The sequence below is a fragment of the Prenolepis imparis genome, unplaced genomic scaffold (assembly GCF_030444845.1).
Source record: "Prenolepis imparis isolate NDT839.2.m4 unplaced genomic scaffold, iyPreImpa1.0 SCAF_6, whole genome shotgun sequence".
Lineage (NCBI taxonomy): Eukaryota > Metazoa > Arthropoda > Insecta > Hymenoptera > Formicidae > Prenolepis > Prenolepis imparis.
Genome location: NW_028141164.1, coordinates 273,801 through 293,212, shown reverse-complemented (window position 1 = coordinate 293,212; position 19,412 = coordinate 273,801). Strand labels below are relative to the sequence as shown.

General features: G+C 39.2%; 2 protein-coding genes across 4 annotated transcripts in view; one reads left to right on the top strand and one right to left on the bottom strand.

Moving 5' to 3' along the window:
• The window catches only part of LOC145937704 (prolyl 4-hydroxylase subunit alpha-2-like), a 155,091-nt gene that overhangs the window by 8,762 nt on the left and 126,917 nt on the right, over positions 1-19,412 (bottom strand). For all 3 annotated transcript variants that reach the window (XM_083040981.1, XM_083040983.1, XM_083040980.1), the window contains exon 3: positions 10,700-10,896. In XM_083040981.1, the coding sequence (XP_082897107.1) occupies positions 10,700-10,884 (185 nt within the window). In that variant the 5' untranslated portion in view covers positions 10,885-10,896. The remainder of the gene's footprint in view (positions 1-10,699; positions 10,897-19,412) is intronic.
• LOC145937703 (ATP-dependent RNA helicase with zinc finger domain) lies at positions 90-5,117 on the top strand. The gene is made up of 6 exons (XM_083040979.1): positions 90-532; positions 1,080-1,747; positions 2,069-2,770; positions 2,857-3,375; positions 3,716-3,993; positions 4,085-5,117. Exons 1-6 carry the CDS (start codon positions 307-309, stop codon positions 4,440-4,442), a joined length of 2,751 nt encoding a protein of 916 aa, XP_082897105.1. The 5' UTR covers positions 90-306; the 3' UTR covers positions 4,443-5,117.

The window sequence follows — 19,412 nt, the reverse complement described above, 5'->3', positions numbered from 1 at the left end:
TCGATAATGTCACTGTCTGCAGGACTCAGGACGCGGCACATGTTTCGTTGCGCATTGCGCATGCGCGTTTGGCGGCGCGGTAGCGCCACACCGCCAGCGCCGTTAGTCGGAAATGTCTCTCCGATCGGACGGGCGACGGGAATGACTAGGACCACGTCGACGTGCCGGCTTTTGTTCGCGTGACGAAAACTCGCAGAAGACGCTTTCGATCGCACGTAGTCCGGGAACTCGCGCGTAATGTCTCGTAACGACAGTTTCGATTTCGTGACGTGAACTCTCATCGTGAAACAACCGCGAGCGCCCATCATGGCGGATACGACAGACAATCAGAACGTCGTCAACGGAGCCGCGACGTATCTCACCGATTTTCCCGAGCGAGTGCGACGTGGGTGGTTCAAATCTGTTGAACCAAACGCGATTCTTACGTGCGAGAGTTTACCGGACGTGTATGTTTATGTGAATGGTGGGGTTAATTGTAGAATCGTCGGTAAGAGAGGCGTTTACGAGTGGCGTTTTACAATCACCGCGAAAGGTAAGTGAGCGGCTTCGTTTACTTTCGTCATTTGACTTTGTTGTTTCGTGAAAAGATTAAGTTACGTATAAATTAGATGCGGTGGTCTCCGCCTGTATCAAAAAACTTTCGTCGAGTCGATGAATAATATTCGATTGCAACATATATACATACGTTGTCTTCTAATTGTAAATTCAAAGAATGTTTTTAGGTTAGTTTAGTTAGTAGTTAGGTTAGTTTTTTCGTTTAATGTTTATTTTCTAAAGTTTTTTTTAATTTAGACAAGTTTATCGAAACTATACGAGAAACACTAATGATCGGAAAATTTCTATACAACGAACTTTTTTTTTTTTTTTTTCAAAATACGTTGCATTTTTTTCAAGTATTTCTTTTCTCATTTATCTCATCGAGAGACCGAGTTTTAATATTATACATGGATAAAGCATCAAATAAGCGAAATGATATTTTGAACGATTAATCATATTCAATGCGAATTATATATTTTAATGAGAGGTACATTACGACAATTTATTATTTAACTCGGCTCGTGTCGTTCTCAATCCCAAAGGAGACAAGCAGTTGCGGAACGTGGCCTTGGTATCGGACGATTATCGCGGCAACTTTGTCCTGAAGTCGGTGCAAGAGAACGGCAGCGAAATCGGCGCGACGAACGGCCAGGAGTGGCACAATCCTCGCGCGAGTTACATCGTCGATCGTTCCATCAAGAGGCACTATTTGATAACGATTGCGTTCACCGCCAACAAATACGGCACCTATCGACAGAACGTCATCTTCGGTTTCAAATGTTGCTCGACGTTTCTTCAGAGGATCTGCGCGGATTATTTGCCGATTCAGGATTACGCGCGTATACAAACGGCCACGAATTATCAACTGTCGCAGATTCCATCGAGATGGACCGATCCGTACGCATTCTATTCGCCTTTTATGCAGAACCACGCCGATCTACGAGAAATCAAATTATCGAAGATATATCCGTATCCTGACAAGCAAAACTTCTTCCTCACGCAAGATACGCTGTCGGATAACCGGTTGACACCGCAAAACTATCGAGGTCGTATGCACGAGTTGATCACCGTCGAGGAAATCGCCAGACACGAACAACTTTCGAGATACAATCAAATCTCGTGGTTACGACTCATGTCAAAATATGTATTATCTAATTGTGACGGCTCTACCATCGCTAAGTATACGCCACCGGGTGAACTCTTTGCACAGGTGCGATTTTTTTTTTCTGTCATTTAGGTACTACTTTTTTTCTCGTTTTTAGTCGTCTTCCGCTCATTCCGCGCGCGTGCGCAAAGTTTGCCGTTCATCTTTTTGCGAACGCATGTTTTTACATTATTAATTTTCCGTATGTGCCTCGCATAATTTTCACTTCCCGCATCATTTTTCGCCTCTATAGAATTTTCGCTCCCTCTTTTCATTACACCCTCTTATTACATAATATTCACTTCCTCCCTTTTAAGATTGAATAAGAATCCGCCGTTTTTCTCTCCTTCGATTATAGCCAACGCGTGAAATTTGTTGCCACCGCAGCTCCCAATCGCTCGGGACATCTTGGAGGATACGCAGAGCGGCAGACTTCTACAACGTAGCTGTAATACCATTTTAATCAAGCTATGGGACAAGAATCTCGAAAATTCGCAAATGATTTTCGAAGCTCACATAGAAAACAAGTGCTCGCAATCTATATTCGTCAGACTTAGTAAGGACTGCGTGACCCATTGGAATTTGGAAGAGCATAGCGAGCTCGAAGTGGAAATACGATTCGTGCTGAGCCGCCTCAACTTTTGCGAGTGGCATTTAGCAGTAGATAGTCTGGAACATTTGGATTTTGTGTTCCTCAAGGACAAGCATCGCGAGATCGACAACCAAATTATTCATAGCTTCATGCAAGTCGATGCCGGCAATCTTCGTATTCTTTCCAGTTTATTTCTCGATAAGCTACTCAATCAAGAACAGAAGCAAGCGGTCGCCGCGATAGCATTGTCCACGACCAAGACTTCCTCGCCGCCGGTCCTCTTACTGGGACCCTTCGGCACGGGAAAGACGTTTACCATAGCGCATGTGCTGCGTATGCTCGTTAAAAACCCGGACAACCGGATACTTTTATGTACGCATAGCAACAGTGCCGCGGATCTTTACATCAAGGAATTCTTCCACGTCTGGTATAAAGCGGATAAACATCCCAGACTTAAACCTATTAGGATATATTACAAAATGCGAGCTTTGAATACGGTAGGTGAACAACACTTTGCCTTTAACCTCTTGATCATTAAAGGAATCGTGCTTCAATAGTGATTTGCTTATATTTTGCGATTCAGGTACATCAAGTTGTGCAGCAATATTCCCTGATGGACGAACACGGTCGTTTTCGCGAGCCAGTCGAGAAGGATCTTGAAGATTATGGTCTAATAGTGACTACTCTAACAACCTCCAGCTGTTTGATCAGTTTGAATCTGCCTCTGACTCATATAGTTATCGATGAAGCGGCCCAAGCCATCGAGTGCGAAGCGCTGATAGCTCTAACCTTGGCGAACCAAGATACTCGTTTGATTTTGGCAGGTGATCAGATGCAACTCGCACCAGAGATTTACAGCGTGCTAGCGAACGAACGAGGATTGGGCGTTAGTCTCCTAGAGAGGATGTACGAGTTCTATTCGCCGGAACATCCGTATCGGATACACCTCTGTCAAAACTATCGCGCGCACGCGGACATAATCAAATACACGTCCGAAATATTCTACGAAGGAATGGTTAAACCCGCCAATACGGAACTGCTGAAACATCCGACTATGAAACCATTGACATTCTATGCTGTTTGTGGCGAGGATGAAGAGCAGGTATGTACGTTGTTTATAAAAACACCAGCGAATCAAGAGTTTGCGATGCAATCTGTCTATGAAAAGAAATAATAATACGCGCATCTTGGTTGTGATTTCGATTTATTATCAAATTACTGTATAATTGCAGCTTTATTGTCTATATAGATTACGCGCAAAAGCGATAAAAAATATTATTCCACGATAGGTTTTTTAAAATCAAATTTTTGTTCCTCCTATATAACTTGTGAAAGATTTGGCAGTACGGAATTCTTTTGCATTAAACTAATCGATTATATGTCGATTGCATTATAAAGCAAAAAAAAAACTAGATTTTAAGATTTCGATTTATGATTGATAGATATCAAATTCTACGGGATATCAGCATGTTCAGGAAGCGGAAGAATTGGCAAATCGTGTCTTGGAATTGAAGAATGCATGGCCGACGCAAGAATGGGGCCCGTACAACGAAGGATCTATTGGTGTTTTATCGTATTATCACGAGCAAGTGCAACGGCTACGAATCGAGTTGCGCAGACGCCAACTTTTCGACGTGTCCGTCGAAAGAGTATTGAATGTCCAAGGCAAACAATTCACCGCGGTTTTTATCAGTACAGTCCGGACAAAAACATCTGACAGGTATCGATGTTACAATAGACCACAAGCGTTAGAATACACTTTAGATAACACGTTGGAATCAGATATCGACAAGAGTTTTCCATTGTTACAGAACCTCCGCCGAGACAAAGGTTAAGGATTATGGTTTCCTGACGGATCCACGTTTGTTAAATACCGCTTTAACGAGAGCGAAATGTCTCGTGGTGGTTGTCGGTGATCCAGTCGCTCTGCTTACCATTGGCTCTTGCAAACAGCTTTGGAAGAAATACTTGGAAGCGGCCGATTTACATGGAATGGACAGGAAGGAATTACAGGCGCATCTGAACAAGGTACCCAAACTCCAAATATCACCTCTGAATCCGTACGCGAGAGAATTTTTTCCTCGAAGGCCGCCCCTATGCTTCGTTCAATACATTCAAGTTCCGGTTTGGTATCCAGTGTTTCGTCCTCCTTCGCATCCACCAATGTGATGAAAAATCCGCGAAATTCAAGAATTAATTTTATCGATTGGTTCGAGACGATCGTTCCGACGAATCGTTACACATTTCATGGTCGAAAACCGAAATATTTACATTTTGCCGTTTCCACTGTCAGCAGCATACGATTACCTTCGATCGTATCGATCGCAAGCAAAACGATAAACTGTACCAAGTTGTGCGTAATTTTTCTAATTTTTCAAAATTTTGATTTGTCTGATGGCGTGAATGAGTTTTGCAAAATACATACATTTTGTTTATTTATATGTATAATAAGTTTGTATATCATGAATAATCATCGAGACGTAAAAATATACGTCCCCTTTCTTTTTGCTGTACGAATGAGTATTGTCTATTACTTTCGATGAATTTTTAAGAAAATATACGTCTTTATACCTCGAATGTGTGTGTACATTTGATAGTGTTTGAATGTCTTTAGATTTTTTTTTCCTCCTCTCGATATTTAAACCAGCATGGGCATAATTTTTCATATACACAGCGAAATATGTACAAAGTGAAAGAGAGTTAGTTCTATGATGTATTTAGCAACGAGAGAAATTTTCTTCAGATTCAACATTCACAATTATATGACGATGTTTTTCTTAATAAAAAAGATATATATATATACATATATATATATATATATTTTACACAATTTTATTCTTATTTAGGTAAGAGAATAAAAGCATAATTTCATATAAAGAAACTCAAGTTATTTTTCCCTTTCGATTTTTCACGATCCCTGATCTATACGATCTCTACGCAAAGATACGTGTTCAACGATCTGTTAATATAACAGCATAAATCTAAAATATCTCGCGTATTAATTTTCGTACTATAATAATGCGATGTTATATGTGTATACACATCAGAGATAGTATGCGCGCGCGTCGCCGGCGCCGGCGACAGGTACATCATTGAGATGGTATACGCGCCCTAGGTATTGTCTAATGCCTAAAGGCAAAGCACGTAGATCGCGTGTACACATACGAGCACACACAACGTGCATCTTTGTGGATGCCGTTACATCCACGGGTACTCGATACGTAATTCGATGCTGCGACTTGTTTCCCGATCGAATCTCTGCTCTGCTGTTGGCGATATTGTCTCGCAGAATATCCGTATATGTCGACACTATCTGAACAGATTTCCGAAAGAACACTACATGCCTCAGTTTTAACGGAAAAATGTGGCACACTTTTCTTTTTAATTTTATATTAATTATATTAAAATCGAAAGCGCACAATAAAACTTGAAGAAAATGTCTCGATGATATATGTATATACATATACATATAAATAAAATTAACCGAGAGTTTTATAATACGGAATGATATTCTTGTTAAAAACATTTGCGTTTTATTGTTGAATAATTCATTTTATATCGGGATTCAGTCGAAAATAAAACGAGATTTACTGAAAAAATCTTGAGCTTGCTAAATATTCAGCATTATCGTGAAAAATATCGCAGCCATTCGAGGGATCGAATTTCACGCGGCGCATACCGCATGATCGATTTCTCGATGGCGAATACTACGAAAAGGAGAAATATTACTGGAATTCTGTCGATAATTCCAATCGTGTTTTCCTCTAATTACCAGAAAATTAAATATAGATAGACGCACGCGTGAATATGCACGCGCTGTTCTTTTATTTTCTGACCTCGGCGCGCCCAAGCGAATATATCAAAAGAAAATAATTTCGAGATACGATCGATACTAATCATTTTATCGAAAACTATTGTATTCGTTTATAAACAAAAAGGGACATAATTCAAAGCCATTGAAAAAACTATGGGAAATCTACATAGCGAATGTGTTCAATTTTTTAATTGTCCCGTCGTTTGCAAAATTCGTTAACGTAAAAATGTTCATCTCTTTTCACCGCGAAAAATAGCCGCGTATAAAAAAAGCACAACGCGAGTGCCTCTCCATTTTATATTCACGTTCGCAAACACATCTATATAGATATCTATATTATAGCATCGCGGTGCCTTTGGTGATAAAAATCGACGATTGCAACGCCGATATGGTAATTAATTAAAGGTAACGAGTATCGGCTAAATGAGGATACCCGAGAAGGACTCGTCCGTCTACAGGAATCGACGATAATAAAAACAAATCGATCGTCGCGCGGACAGTTAATTAGAAGCAAACAGTTACAGGTCGCGGACGCTCGTGATAGAACTTTGTTATCTTATCGGAGCCAATTACACCGACGCCACTCTTCCTCTCGAGGGAGAGCTGAACCACCACCACCACTGAATCACCATCACCACCACCACCATCGCCATCGTAATCGCGATTATTAATACCAGTAATGGCGCTTCCGATAGTCGCGTTTCAGCTCGGCTCGTTTTTGTCCCCCTTGAATCCCCGGTTTAAAATTCAGATTTACTTGGATGATCGTCAACTTTTCCCTTGCCTTTGTGTTAAAATATTACGCGCAGTGTTTGCATTTTCTTAAATTATAAAATAAGAGAAAAATATATAAATAATATTATATAGATTATTTCATCGAAAGGTGAATAAATCAATTTTTTTTTAATCAAAAATAATGAATCCTCGGATATCGAGCAAATGCACTTGAAACCACTAATTTGCGATTGCGGATATTTGATAATTTGAAAACGTTGCTCTGAATCAGGATATATAATGCCCCCGTTTCGCGAACGAGATAAGAAGAGTCGTTTAATATCTATGAATATTGAATGAGGAAACTCGTGCAGTTTTCGAGCTCCAAGAGATAGGGAAGTATACTTTCGACGACGCGCGATGCACAGCACACAAAGAGAGATAGACTCTCGCAAGCGGAAGCACGATAATTAATTTACAATTGTTTCCCGCAATCTGTTCGTTTTATTAATTATTAGTTAAAATAAATAATGATAAATCTTTACTAAATGTAAATTGCACGCATGCCAGTCTCTCTGTTTGATAAATAAAATTATACTCGCGTTTATTCAACCGAGAACGCGTTCGCGTTGCTCGCCAATTGTATGTCAAATATTTGAATGTTTTTCTTATGAATTTACACAAGTAAACGATATCACGTACCTACATATGCATTCTTCGTGCATGACAATATGTAAAACGTAAACGGAATTCGTACATACGCGTAATCTCCATCAGTTTGCATACGTGTGTCCATTATAGGTTCACTTTTGTACGTGTCTGTATATGTGTGCCTTTGCGAATTCCACTGGTATAAAATGGCCATCACGTGACTGGATTGCAATTGCCGAACTTTGAATATCCATGTAAAACGAGAGATGGGATGTGAGAGAAAAGGGAGAGAACAAGAGGAGAGGAACAGGTGCTGACAGGTAGAAGAAAAACCGTCCAATCGTCGATATATTCTTCGCGAATGATTTTTCCTACGTATTTGATAGTTCGATCAAAATGATAGACGGCTATTGTGATCGATTTATGGCTAGTCTGGAAAATTCAAGTAGTAGATGCAAACTCTCTGTTTGTATATAAATGATAGTTCGATAAATAATAAGACGCGATTCGTGAGGTGAAACGCTCCAAAAGTGAAAATTTATTAGCGTTACGTCATGTATTACATCGGAATGAATAAGGGCCTAACGATTTTACTTTATACAGGGTGTCCCATTTTAAAAGTTCCACCCTCATAACTTTTCAGGATCAACGTTTGAAGGAAAACGACTCGGATAAAAGTTGTAGGGAACAAAGGGGGAACAAAAGTTGTAGGGACCAGGGTTCATCACGGTCTTCTTCATCGGCCGGGCTCAGATTCTTGCCTTCATTGGCTGGATCAAAATGGGACCTGAAAATTCATCCTGCTATGTCCTCGTCATGGGTCCTGGACATCGAGTAGCATATCGATGACTGAACGCAGGCAATGGTTGACCCTCGAATGATCATCTGAACGTGAAATGACCCCTTACAACTCTAATGTAAAATTTTCCGCTCTTTCAGAATCCGGGATCAAAAATAGGGATTCCCATTTAAAAAACGGAAGTTGACCTTCAAATGACCTTGAAAATGACCTTTAATGTCGAATCCAAGGTCACTATTAGATAGCCCCCTTTGTTTCCTACAACTTTTATCCGAGTCGTTTTCCTTCAAACGTTGATCCTGAAAAGTTATGAGGGTGGAACTTTTAAAATGGGACACCCTGTATATTCAAAAACGAAGCGAAAATAATAAAGGGTATAATAATCACTGATTAGATTGGTGTTTTGGGACAATTTATCGATCAAAATAATTCTGTCCGCGAGTTTTCTCTGTTAATCTGGAATTCATGAATGAAATTCACGTGGAAAAGAAGCGAATTTTACGCGGCCGTGTCTATTAGTATCTTGACGCGTGCGTGAAACGATTGCCACGTATCATCTGATTGATCGGCGAGTTTTGAATGACCATGGAAATGGAGAGAAAGGGAGAAAGAATAAAACTCCGGGCTCGACATCATGCTCCTCACTCCGTCGAGTGTCCATGACAGAATTTTCTCGAGAGCGACCATCCGCGCGCAGTCGTCAACGACGGTGTGTTAAATTTTGTGCGGAATCGTCCTACGTAAATGTTGTTGGAAACTTTTCCAACGCTGTCCCACGCGTATTACTTGATCCGCCGCTACCGTTGTACCGGACAGGGAGACGCTTAAACTATCTTCCACGGATTAACTTTACAACGTGTTTGCGAAATGAATTTTGTAGCTGAGAAGGATGTGTAAGCTCGAAAAGTTAGATTTTTGAAAGAAAAAAAAAAAAAAAAAAATTACAATTCTCAGAGTATGGATGTGAATTCGATCAAGTTGAAAAGCTTTTGCAAAATAACATAAATCTCTCTCTTTGGCATATACTTGGTTGCTTTAATTAAAAAATAAATTTATGTGAAACCATAAATCTTTCATTAAAATAATCTCGTTATTTTAATCTTTAATTATCGATTCAATTATATAGCAATTTATATATCGCCATTCGATAAATTATAAAGCTCGTATTCCTGATTGCAACTACGTAAAAAAATAATTTTAGACTTTTATCTTTTTTATTTGTTGTGCACGGAATTATGTTTCTCGTGAATAAACTCATCTTGTGGGATTCAATTTTACGATTATCTCTTTAACATAACTATTGCCAATTTTAGCAGGATCGAGATCTGATATCTTAATGTATTCACTCTCTTTTCTCATTCCCTTTCGCTCCATTTCTTTCCTTATATACAAAGATAGTCGAAGCATTAGTATCGAATCAAGCGGTATGTCAAATCGTACCCGCGGGAAGATAAAGAAAAGGACCGAGAATAGAAGAAGCCATATTCTCGCGCGAGACTCTTTCCTTCCGTAAGATTTCTTTCTTTAATCATCTTTCGTTTTAACGACGCTTCTGAGGGGAATGGAACGAGGAATTCGTTGCGCCGACAAGTGCCTCGATATAATAATACACCTTTCGATATCGTGTGGTATCAAATTTTAGTTCAATTTTTATATCACGTTTATATCGTTTCTTCTCGACCAACACTTAATTAATGTTGGCCGTATCGTGTAAATCGATAACAATTTTTTTTACGATATGTGTGTGTCATAATACAATAAAGTCAAATGGTGATATTCAGAGTAATCGTGAAAGCTCCCCAAATTCGATTATTCGCAGTTACGCATCGGTGAAAAAAAGAGAGAGATTTAACAGGATTTGACAACACGAGCGAAAATTATTTCTGCAGAATGATTCGCGTTACACGCGACTGATCAAATATCGGTATACACCGAACGAACCCTGCATGCTTGGCGAAATGCGAAAAAGAGAGAAAAAAAAAAGAATCGTGGCGAGCATACACACACGGTAGGATCGGTATTTGTCCACCAATATAGGCGCCACAAGAGAGAGAGAGAGAGAGAGAGAGAGAGAGAGAGAGAGAGAGAGAGAGAGAGAGAGAGAGAGAGAGAGAGAGAGAGAGAGAGAGAGAGATCTACTGCAATCTACCCGCGGTAAAAACAAAAGATGACTTTTGGCGCGAGTTACACATAAGCCATAGAAATATATTGAAAACTGAGAGCTCTGAAAATATAGAGACATATACTTTGTATTTATGTGCGTGACGACGTTAAATAAATTCTGAGATCGATAAAGCATCTCGTTGCCGAAAGATGCAATGTGGCTCTTGTGCTACGTGATATTGCGACATTTCAATTAGCGAAGAGCAAGAATCGCGTTCTTTCTCGCGAGGAATCTCATCACCGTTTCAGGGGCATACGGATAATTGATCCGGAACCTGCTCTTACCTTCTCAGAGTCGCCAATCGCTGCTCCTGCGCCGTGATGTAGCCGTTTAACGTGTCAATCAGCACGGCTTCCGTTTCGAGCAGCTCCTCCATATCCGCTAAAGCGGTGTAAAGTTCCGCGAGGGCATTCCGTGCCGTTATTGACAGCAAGATCGTTACAACGATCAACACAGTCGCCCTCCTCATCTCCGACCGATACTGTAATCAACAAATGTCGACTCATTTATAAACATTACTCGTATTATATACATATATGTATATATATATATGTCTACAAATATAACATTCGTATACTATATATCCATTTATAAACTTTGCTCGTAAAGTTCGGTCACGTCAATTATAAATGGATATAAATCAAATTCCACGTGACAGAATTTACGATGATAAACCCCGAAAGGTTTAATATTTCGCTGTTAAAACCGACGTTGACTAATATATGACGAATTCATGATTAACTCAGCATTCGACTGGGGGGGGGGGGGGAATAATTTTTTAAATATAGATACTCGATTTACCTTGTTTTCTCTCGCTTCTACCTCAAAAATGATGAATAAATTATTAATGGAGCCTGTTTATTCGTGTATTATTCAAATAACAATTTATATGTTAGTTGCGTACGTTTATTTCTCGTTAAAGTTTCATCTCAACTCGATATATTATAACTATAGACCGAGTTGCGCCACGCAAACGCATATTGACTCGATGTCATCCCGCGGGATTCCATTGTTCCCCGCAAAAGAGCGACGGGAGGGGAGAAGAGAGAAGGGGTGAGAGGGCGCCAGAATTTTGTCACGAAACTCTTGTCGGAAGCCACGAAAGACGAGAACGGTTATAATGTGTCGCCACACCGCACCACACCACACGAATCTCTCCACCCTCACCCCCGCGCGAGTGTTTGCGTTAGGAAAAGTTGTGGTAGAGCAGTTGCGGATTCGAGTTTACGCTGATCGTACAACTTACACCTGATGTCGGATCGACGATTTATTCCGTCACGCCGGCGTAAACTTTTCCCACCTTTTCCATCCTCAGCATCCCTTTAACCCGCAACGGCCGCAACCCACCCCTCCTCCAGTTTCCCTCCCCGTCGCCCTTTGCGGCCGCGCTCGAGAGCCGTTCTCGAGAGAGGATTGAGAGTGCGAGGTGTGTCAATACTCGAATAACTCGGTGTTACGATATTCGATGCTCGTCCATAGCGCCAAGAGATTACGCGCTTAGAGGTTTAAGGGATTGGGACTGCTACTCCGGAAACATTCGTAAATGATACGGTCGCGGTCGATATTACGTTTAAGCTGTCGGTGATGGCGTGGTTTACCCTATTATGCGGAGATAATAAATGATTCCGACGAGCGATTTACGCGTCATATCTCAACCTTTCAAGTTTACGACGTCGATCGTCGTGAAATTCTAGAAACGTAATGTCAAGAATAATGCTGGTAATGCCAGTGCATTGTGTACTTGACGCCAATAGCACCAGTTCTCCAAAACTGTTCTCGTGCTATCGTGCCCATAATATGTTAATATTTCAAATAGCCCCTGATATAAAACCGCGCGCGAATTAATTATTAATTTAGTTGAATAATTTATCATCGTCTATACAGTCTATACAAATGGTTTCTACCGAATCAAGTGGAAGAGATATATAAAATAAATTAACAATATAATAATTTTGTAGTGTATGTAACTATAATAATAAATTAATAAATTTTGATGATCATTACACAATCACCGACTATAGTCATAATTAATCGCTCAATGAAAGCCTTTAAAATATTCTCCATATTGCGAGAGCGACGCTGTATTATATCCGGGTCCGGAGGAAGCGAACCAGAAGAATCACAAATATCAGTAAACACATCAGTGAAGAAACGTTATTTAATTAATAATTTTATAAAATTTTTTAAAATCTTTTTTATAGAATATTTTCTTTTTAATGTAGTCGATAGGATGTCGATAGGATGTCGATAGGAGAGATATGTATATTCTATTCAAACTCTTAACTCTTTCTAATTCTCGCAGAAATCGTATAAACTCTTTATTATTGTTACTCTTGTAAATTCTCAGAGAGAGAGACGCGTTCGACCGAGCGGTTGCCGTTTATAAACACGCTCCGAGAACGCCTATTATTTTAAATAAAGCCAATCACGGCATGGCACGTTTTGTCAAAAGTACAGATTAAAATCGAGGCAACGGACAAACAAGTATACGCAAAAACACGACAGCAATGATCCGACGCGAGAATAATAACACAAGCAATACATACAAAGGTGACTTATTCCACGGACATCCCGCTACTTCAGATACCGCTAACATTAATTAATAATTAATAATTTATACCCTTTGATGCTCGTTTGTTGACGTTTGTGCTGGTTTGTTTAGTCCGCGCCCGGCCTTAAGCGAGCAAGAGAATGTACAACAGATTTTGCGACACATGATAATTTTTCCCGCAAACACAGATGAGAGAGAAAATCAGAGAGGTGAAGATGCGTTAGCGAAATAACAATGAGCGCTATTTTTTTTTCTTTTTTTCGTCTGTTCTTTCTCGCTCCGCTGCAACGGCCCTAATTATGCGTACCGTAAATTGACTTGCCCCTGCCCCCTCATTCTTTTATCCCGATAATCGAGCTTGAAACCACCTTTGAGGTAAATTCAACGTGACCGCGTGCATGCATGGTTGTGCGATAAAAGACACACGCGTTGTTGGACATGTACTCGGTGACTCAAAGACTTTTCCATCTTGGTACGAACAAACTTCCTTTACAGATTTTCGCCGTACGCGATCCTTCTTTTTACGTTCTATCAACAGCTTTCACTTAGGATCGCTCTTTTCCCTGATTCTTTCGGTTTTATCTTGCCCTTTTTGTCAGGTCTCCTGGAAATAACGTCCCCTTTACAGCAACGGATTAAAGTATACTTGGAAAGCCCGAGCTTCATTTCGATGTCTTTTATCTTTTTGTCAAAAATTTAAGAATTAAGAAAAAACGTTAAAAGAAGATTAAAATATTACTTTTAAAAATTAATAAAAAATAAAAACATTGAAAGAGAAAATATTAATTTTGCATTTTAAAACAATCCAACAGCGCAAAGTCTGTCAATTGACTAATAAGTGGAAATTTTTAAATTATGGAAATTCAAATTTTCTTGGTTATTTCTAAATAATCAGTCCAAGGATTCATTGTGTTGCGCAAAGTTACTCCGGTTAATGTTCCCATTCCACAAAACTTACGACTATAGATAAATTACATAAAAGAGTAAATATCTTTATTATAATATTATACGGCTGGGGTATTATACATCTATCGTAAATGGTTCTAGTACTCTGTAAATCGCTCTCCGAGTTATCCAATCAAATCAAAGTTTCCCAACCACTACTTCCCAACCAGACGGAAGTGAGCGGAACAAATTTATAGAGAAAATTGCCGAAAGGTTTTCGAAAACGTCTACGCGCGTTCCGCTCGCTCTGATTCTACCGAGTAAAAAGCACGCATGGAAGACAACGTAACATAAGTGGTGTGGCACTTTTTTTTTCCTTTTATATGCTCTGGATAATCTTCTTTTTTCCCCCATTCCTCCGTTGCTCCTTTTAGAACTTAAGCCCGGTAACTCGCGGTAACTCGTTCCACGAGAGAGCTTTTTCTTTCGCGGGGAAGCGCTTAATTAATGCCGATCCTTTGGCGAGATTACGGCGAGCTCGTCCGAATTTTTCCAACAGAAGGAATTCAAAAAGATTACTTCCACTTTGCTTTCCCATAGTCCGCGAAGATTCCGCGTTAATTAGCAATTAACCAAGTTCATTCAGGGTCCTTCTTTCGTGCGATCGATACAATTTGTTAGCGTCTTTCTTTGTTTGATTCTCTCGTTCATCGAGCGTTTCTCGTACCTACAACGTAATCGATCTCGACAACCTGTCTATATCGTAATCGCAGCGAGCGATCGCGACGCGACAAGATGTACCCGTAAAAGAAAACGGCCAAGATTTTTTAACATCTCTCTCTCTCTCTCTCTCTCTCTCTCTCTCTCTCTCTCTCTCTCTCTCTCTCTCTCTCTCTCTCTCTCTCTCTCTCTCTCTTTGATCTCTCCAAATTCGATCTTTTAAATCGGTTTACCGCGCCCGCGTTTGACCACGACGTGTGTGTTATTCGCTTTTGGCGAAGGGGTGACCGTGAATGTCGCTAATAAGATCGCTGTTGCGACAGCTCGCGCGAGCAAAAAGAGACGCGGCTTTGAAAGCGCGTCGCAGCTTCAAAATGGTAATTTCACGGCTTCGCGAGCATCTCGCCCGCGGCCAATTTAATTCCGGATGGATGATCGCGCTATCTCACTTGTGCTGTGTCCCTCTATTTTTCTCCGTCTGCCTTTGTCTACCCCGGTACCCGGGATATCATCCGATTCCGCTCGTTCGAACTCGTTTTATATACCCGGGGCGCGACCTTGCGACTTCTCTATCCGCTCGTTTCTTTTTTTTCTCTCTCTCCAAGAGAGTCGGCTGGCTCGCTCTCGCGCCTCTGTACGATCAAGTCTCTTTTATCTTTTTTTTCTTTCTTTCTTTTTGTCTCGCGCTCCAATGGCACTCCAAACCTTTCTCTCTTTCCCTCGAATTATTTCAATGGAAATTGCTTCTCGTTAGTATCGATCCGCATTTATAACACACGAAACTTTCCAATCGTCATTATCGGAGGCGATCGAGCGTTCTCTCTTGAATCTTGATACTCTCTCGACTGATCTTACAATCGATTATTAACTCTTTAAAGTCTTTCGGGGCCATTAATGCGTAAACGACGAAAAGGAAATTATTCGACGATACATTTATACGTGTAATTTAAAAAATATATCGAAAAGTGCGCATTAAAGGAAATATTTAACAATTACACGCCAATTTTAGCAATGTAGCAACGTGGAGAGATTCGCCGTGAAAAAATAATTGTTTACGAGCAAAAGATGTCCCGAACAAAGTTATGTCTATCTAAATTTCTTCCATCGCGCGTTATAACCATCATTTTGCTCCAACTCAAATTAATTTAATACCGAAGCGCTCTTATTATTCCGATCCCGTCAAGATTCTCACGGTTCGGAATTTTGACGAGAAATTCTCCTCGGTTAAGTTCATCGATTCTATACCTCATTGAACTTAGTCTACTCGACACAGCCAGATTGAGCAAATGAGTAGAAAACACTTTGCGCAATAGATTGTCTTCTTATATTTACGATCAATCAAAAGATGTATAAAAGTATTATCATTGATGAGATTGTTTTTTCTCGATAGCCATAAAAATATCTGAAAGAACCAAAATTTATTTTATCTCGATACATAATTTTTCAAAATAAGATTTTTGTTGTTGAAGTCTTATTCAATTTATCTATCGAGCTCTCTTAAACGTGCGCAAACTTTGGATGAAATTAAAAATCACGACAAGATTTGCTCGTAAAAGCCAACGAGGTTTCGAGAAACCGGGCTAATGTAATGTGAAATTTCGAAACTCGGAACCATCGTGTCTCTATGCATCGCGCGGTCACTTACAAATGCTGCGCTCGTGAAATGAGAGGTGAACTTGGCGCGGAGAAGAGGAGGGATGCATATCCCTTCGGTAATTAAACTTAAACTTCTCTCGGAAAACGATAGTGTGTGTGTGTGTGTGTGTGTGTGCGCATATATGTGTGTATATATATATATATATATACATATCTAGGCTACCGGCATATCCGAGAGTATTTCGTTAGCAAGTTCATGGAGAGAGGTTGATTTTCCTGATAAGTAGGCAAGTGCGGCGGGTATCACGACGGGACGTCGAATGGTTTCGCCAAGAACTTGACAGACATGTCAAGTTACCTGCTCTAAGTACTCTACGCTTTGCTATTTCCTCAATATGAAACGTAAAATGTCGCAATATTCTTTGAATTCATTGTTAATATATATTAATTTTATTTCCACAAATATATCATAAATATCTTTGAGCGTAATAAACGCACTTCTTTCCAAATTATTCGTCCACCCATGTCGTATTATACGATTTTATTTTCATAAAGATAATAAATTATAAACACAAACAACAGAGACTTGACTGAATAATTCAATCGTTTCAATCTAGCGCTATCGTCGTCAAAGTATCGACATCGTTTGACGTGTCTATTCCACATGTTCTATAGCGAATCTTATGTTAGTCGTTGTGCGAATATAAACTGGCTGTTTATACGAGCTATGAACTAGCGGACGATGAATTATTCGCAACCACTTTCCTCTTCCTATCATAATCTAGCTCAAACAACCCTATACTGTCAGATATTTTTCTACGTATAATTTTTTTCATCATTCGTTCGCATAAAGTGGTAGCTTAATATCGAGAAAAGATTCGTCGCATCTAGTGAAGCTAAACGTGTCGCATTTCGACAAATTAATAAGGGTTTATTATTCGATGATGAAATAAGAAAATGTCATTAAAAATTTAAGCAAAGTAACAAATTAGATATAATTAATAAAATTAAATTGAAATTGGAATCACATAAATGTTATTGATTAAAATTAATAAAATTAAATAAATAAAGAATTAAAAATTTATATCAATAGTAAAATATTTAATTTATACAATAGCTGATTATCCTTACTCGTATATCACATTTTTATATTAAATTATTTTGATATAATTATGATTATATTTATAATAATTTAACAATTATACGACATACATATAGGTACATATATGTACGAGTATACACAAGGGATATAATTTTAGACACAATTATTATATAATACATCTACTTGGATTCGACGAGGAAAACAAAATTATCGAAATAACGAAATGAAACGGATAATAGAAAAAAAAAGAGAGAATATAAAAGAAACAAGACACAATAATCGGTGAACTGCGGTTTTCATGTTGTGTGTGTGTTTCTCGTCTTTCTCGCGAGCTTTCAACGTTTGCTTCTCCAGGCAAGGTTGAGAGAACCGAGACGCGTGTGTGCACAGTCGGGGTCGGGAAAACGTTTCGGATCAGTTTCCAAGCCGGTCGCCTCCTCCTTTTTTTACCCGTCCCTATCGACAACCATGAACCTGTCCAACCCGCGGCGAAATGCGGAACGTCCACCAGGGATGGGCTTATCGAACGCCTGGCAACGTTCCCCATTTTATTTCGCGGCGGGGTTCTCATTCTCGGATTTTTATCGCCGATCGCGCGGTACGCGTGTCGTTTCTTTCGCGCGTTCCGCATCTCTACGACGAGATCTTCCAATATTTCACACGTCTTTTTTCCCTCCCGTTAGACATTAATGTTATAGAAGGCGTCTGATAAAGGCATCGCCTTCTCTTGTCCAATGTGATTCATACATATATATCTAATATATACAATGAAAAAAAGTAATAATTTAGAGGAACATGTTTCAAAGAAGGATCTTTTTAGAGAATCGACGTTTAATCGTGAAGATTCCACATTTACGCCAAAGAGACGAGATTCGCTACATTATTAACATTTGTTATGGAAAATGCATGAGAAGAGTTAATAATAATTATCCGACCACTTTATCCGCACTTCTCCCGGCAAAGCGACAAGTCTGCGGACACTTGAAAATTGGTTTTCGAGCAAAATTTGTGTAATGGAACTGTCAAAATGCCACAGTTAAAACGCGAACCAAAGTTGTCCTCCGATTCGGATCGTTATAGCACGGCGGATTCTAATTTTGATTCTATTTAATTTCTGCAAGTTACTCATTCCCCCAGCGGTGTGACAAGAAGTTCAGAACTTTCCGACAAGCAGAGTTGGCGACTAGAGTTTACTCTCTCTCCCTCTCTCGTTAAAATCTACCGTATGGTCCTCAACGTTTTATAAGATTGCATATAACAATGCTCATTATTTACGACACTGCGTCATTGAAGAAGCGTTAATTATATCTCGTTTACGTGGCCGCACATAACGAAGATTCGATTTGAGTTTGAGGGGGAACCACGGTTGACAATGTGATAGTTGTTTTCTTTTTGTTATGCCGTGTGCGCGTGTTACTCTTTCCGTTCTTTAAATGAAAGAGAACGCGCACGTGGTAGGTACTTTAGCGTACTTCCATAAAAGTAATTGATTTCATCCGTTTTTATACAGTGTTTTGTTGCGCGCTTTTGTTCTGTCGACTCTGTTACCATCGCGCTCTTATGTCCACCTGCACTCTTTAAATTAAAGAGGATGTGCGCTGAATACGTATGTCATTTTTCTTCTAGCGTCTCTCTTTTCAATTAAATCACGTGAAAGAACTAATGGCAACGGATGAAAGATTTACCATCGATTATATAAAGTACGGGCATGTTTCAAAGACAGACATTAATATTATTTAAATAGTTTATTTTGTTTATAAATAAAAATATATTTTTTAATATAATTTTATAAAATAAAACATGAATATAAAAAAAGAATATTTAAAAGAGCGACATGTAAGAGACATAAGAGGAAAAGAAGAGGAACAAGTACATTTATTAATTTACGAAAATAATACTAAAAATATTTTATCATCTATGGAGAATGAGAGAGAAATCATTATTTTAATTATATTTACATATTTAAAGTTCCTATAAATAAAGTCTAACGAGAAATTTATATTTGAAATAATTATTTTTACTTCCTATGTGTGTGTTATTATGATGTGTGTGTGTGTGTGTGTGTGTATTAAGATAAAACTATATATTTCAAATAGAATTTTAATTCACAAAAAATAAGTACTCTGCGTTGATACCACTGCTT

Excerpts from the sequence above, each read along its gene's own strand:
- LOC145937703 (XM_083040979.1), top strand. The coding sequence starts at position 307 with ATGGCGGATACGACAGACAATCAGAACGTCGTCAACGGAGCCGCGACG. Across the intron at positions 1,748-2,068 it reads CGGGTGAACTCTTTGCACAG|CTCCCAATCGCTCGGGACAT; the intron begins GTGCGATTTTTT and ends TTGCCACCGCAG. Across the intron at positions 3,994-4,084 it reads CGGACAAAAACATCTGACAG|AACCTCCGCCGAGACAAAGG; the intron begins GTATCGATGTTA and ends CCATTGTTACAG.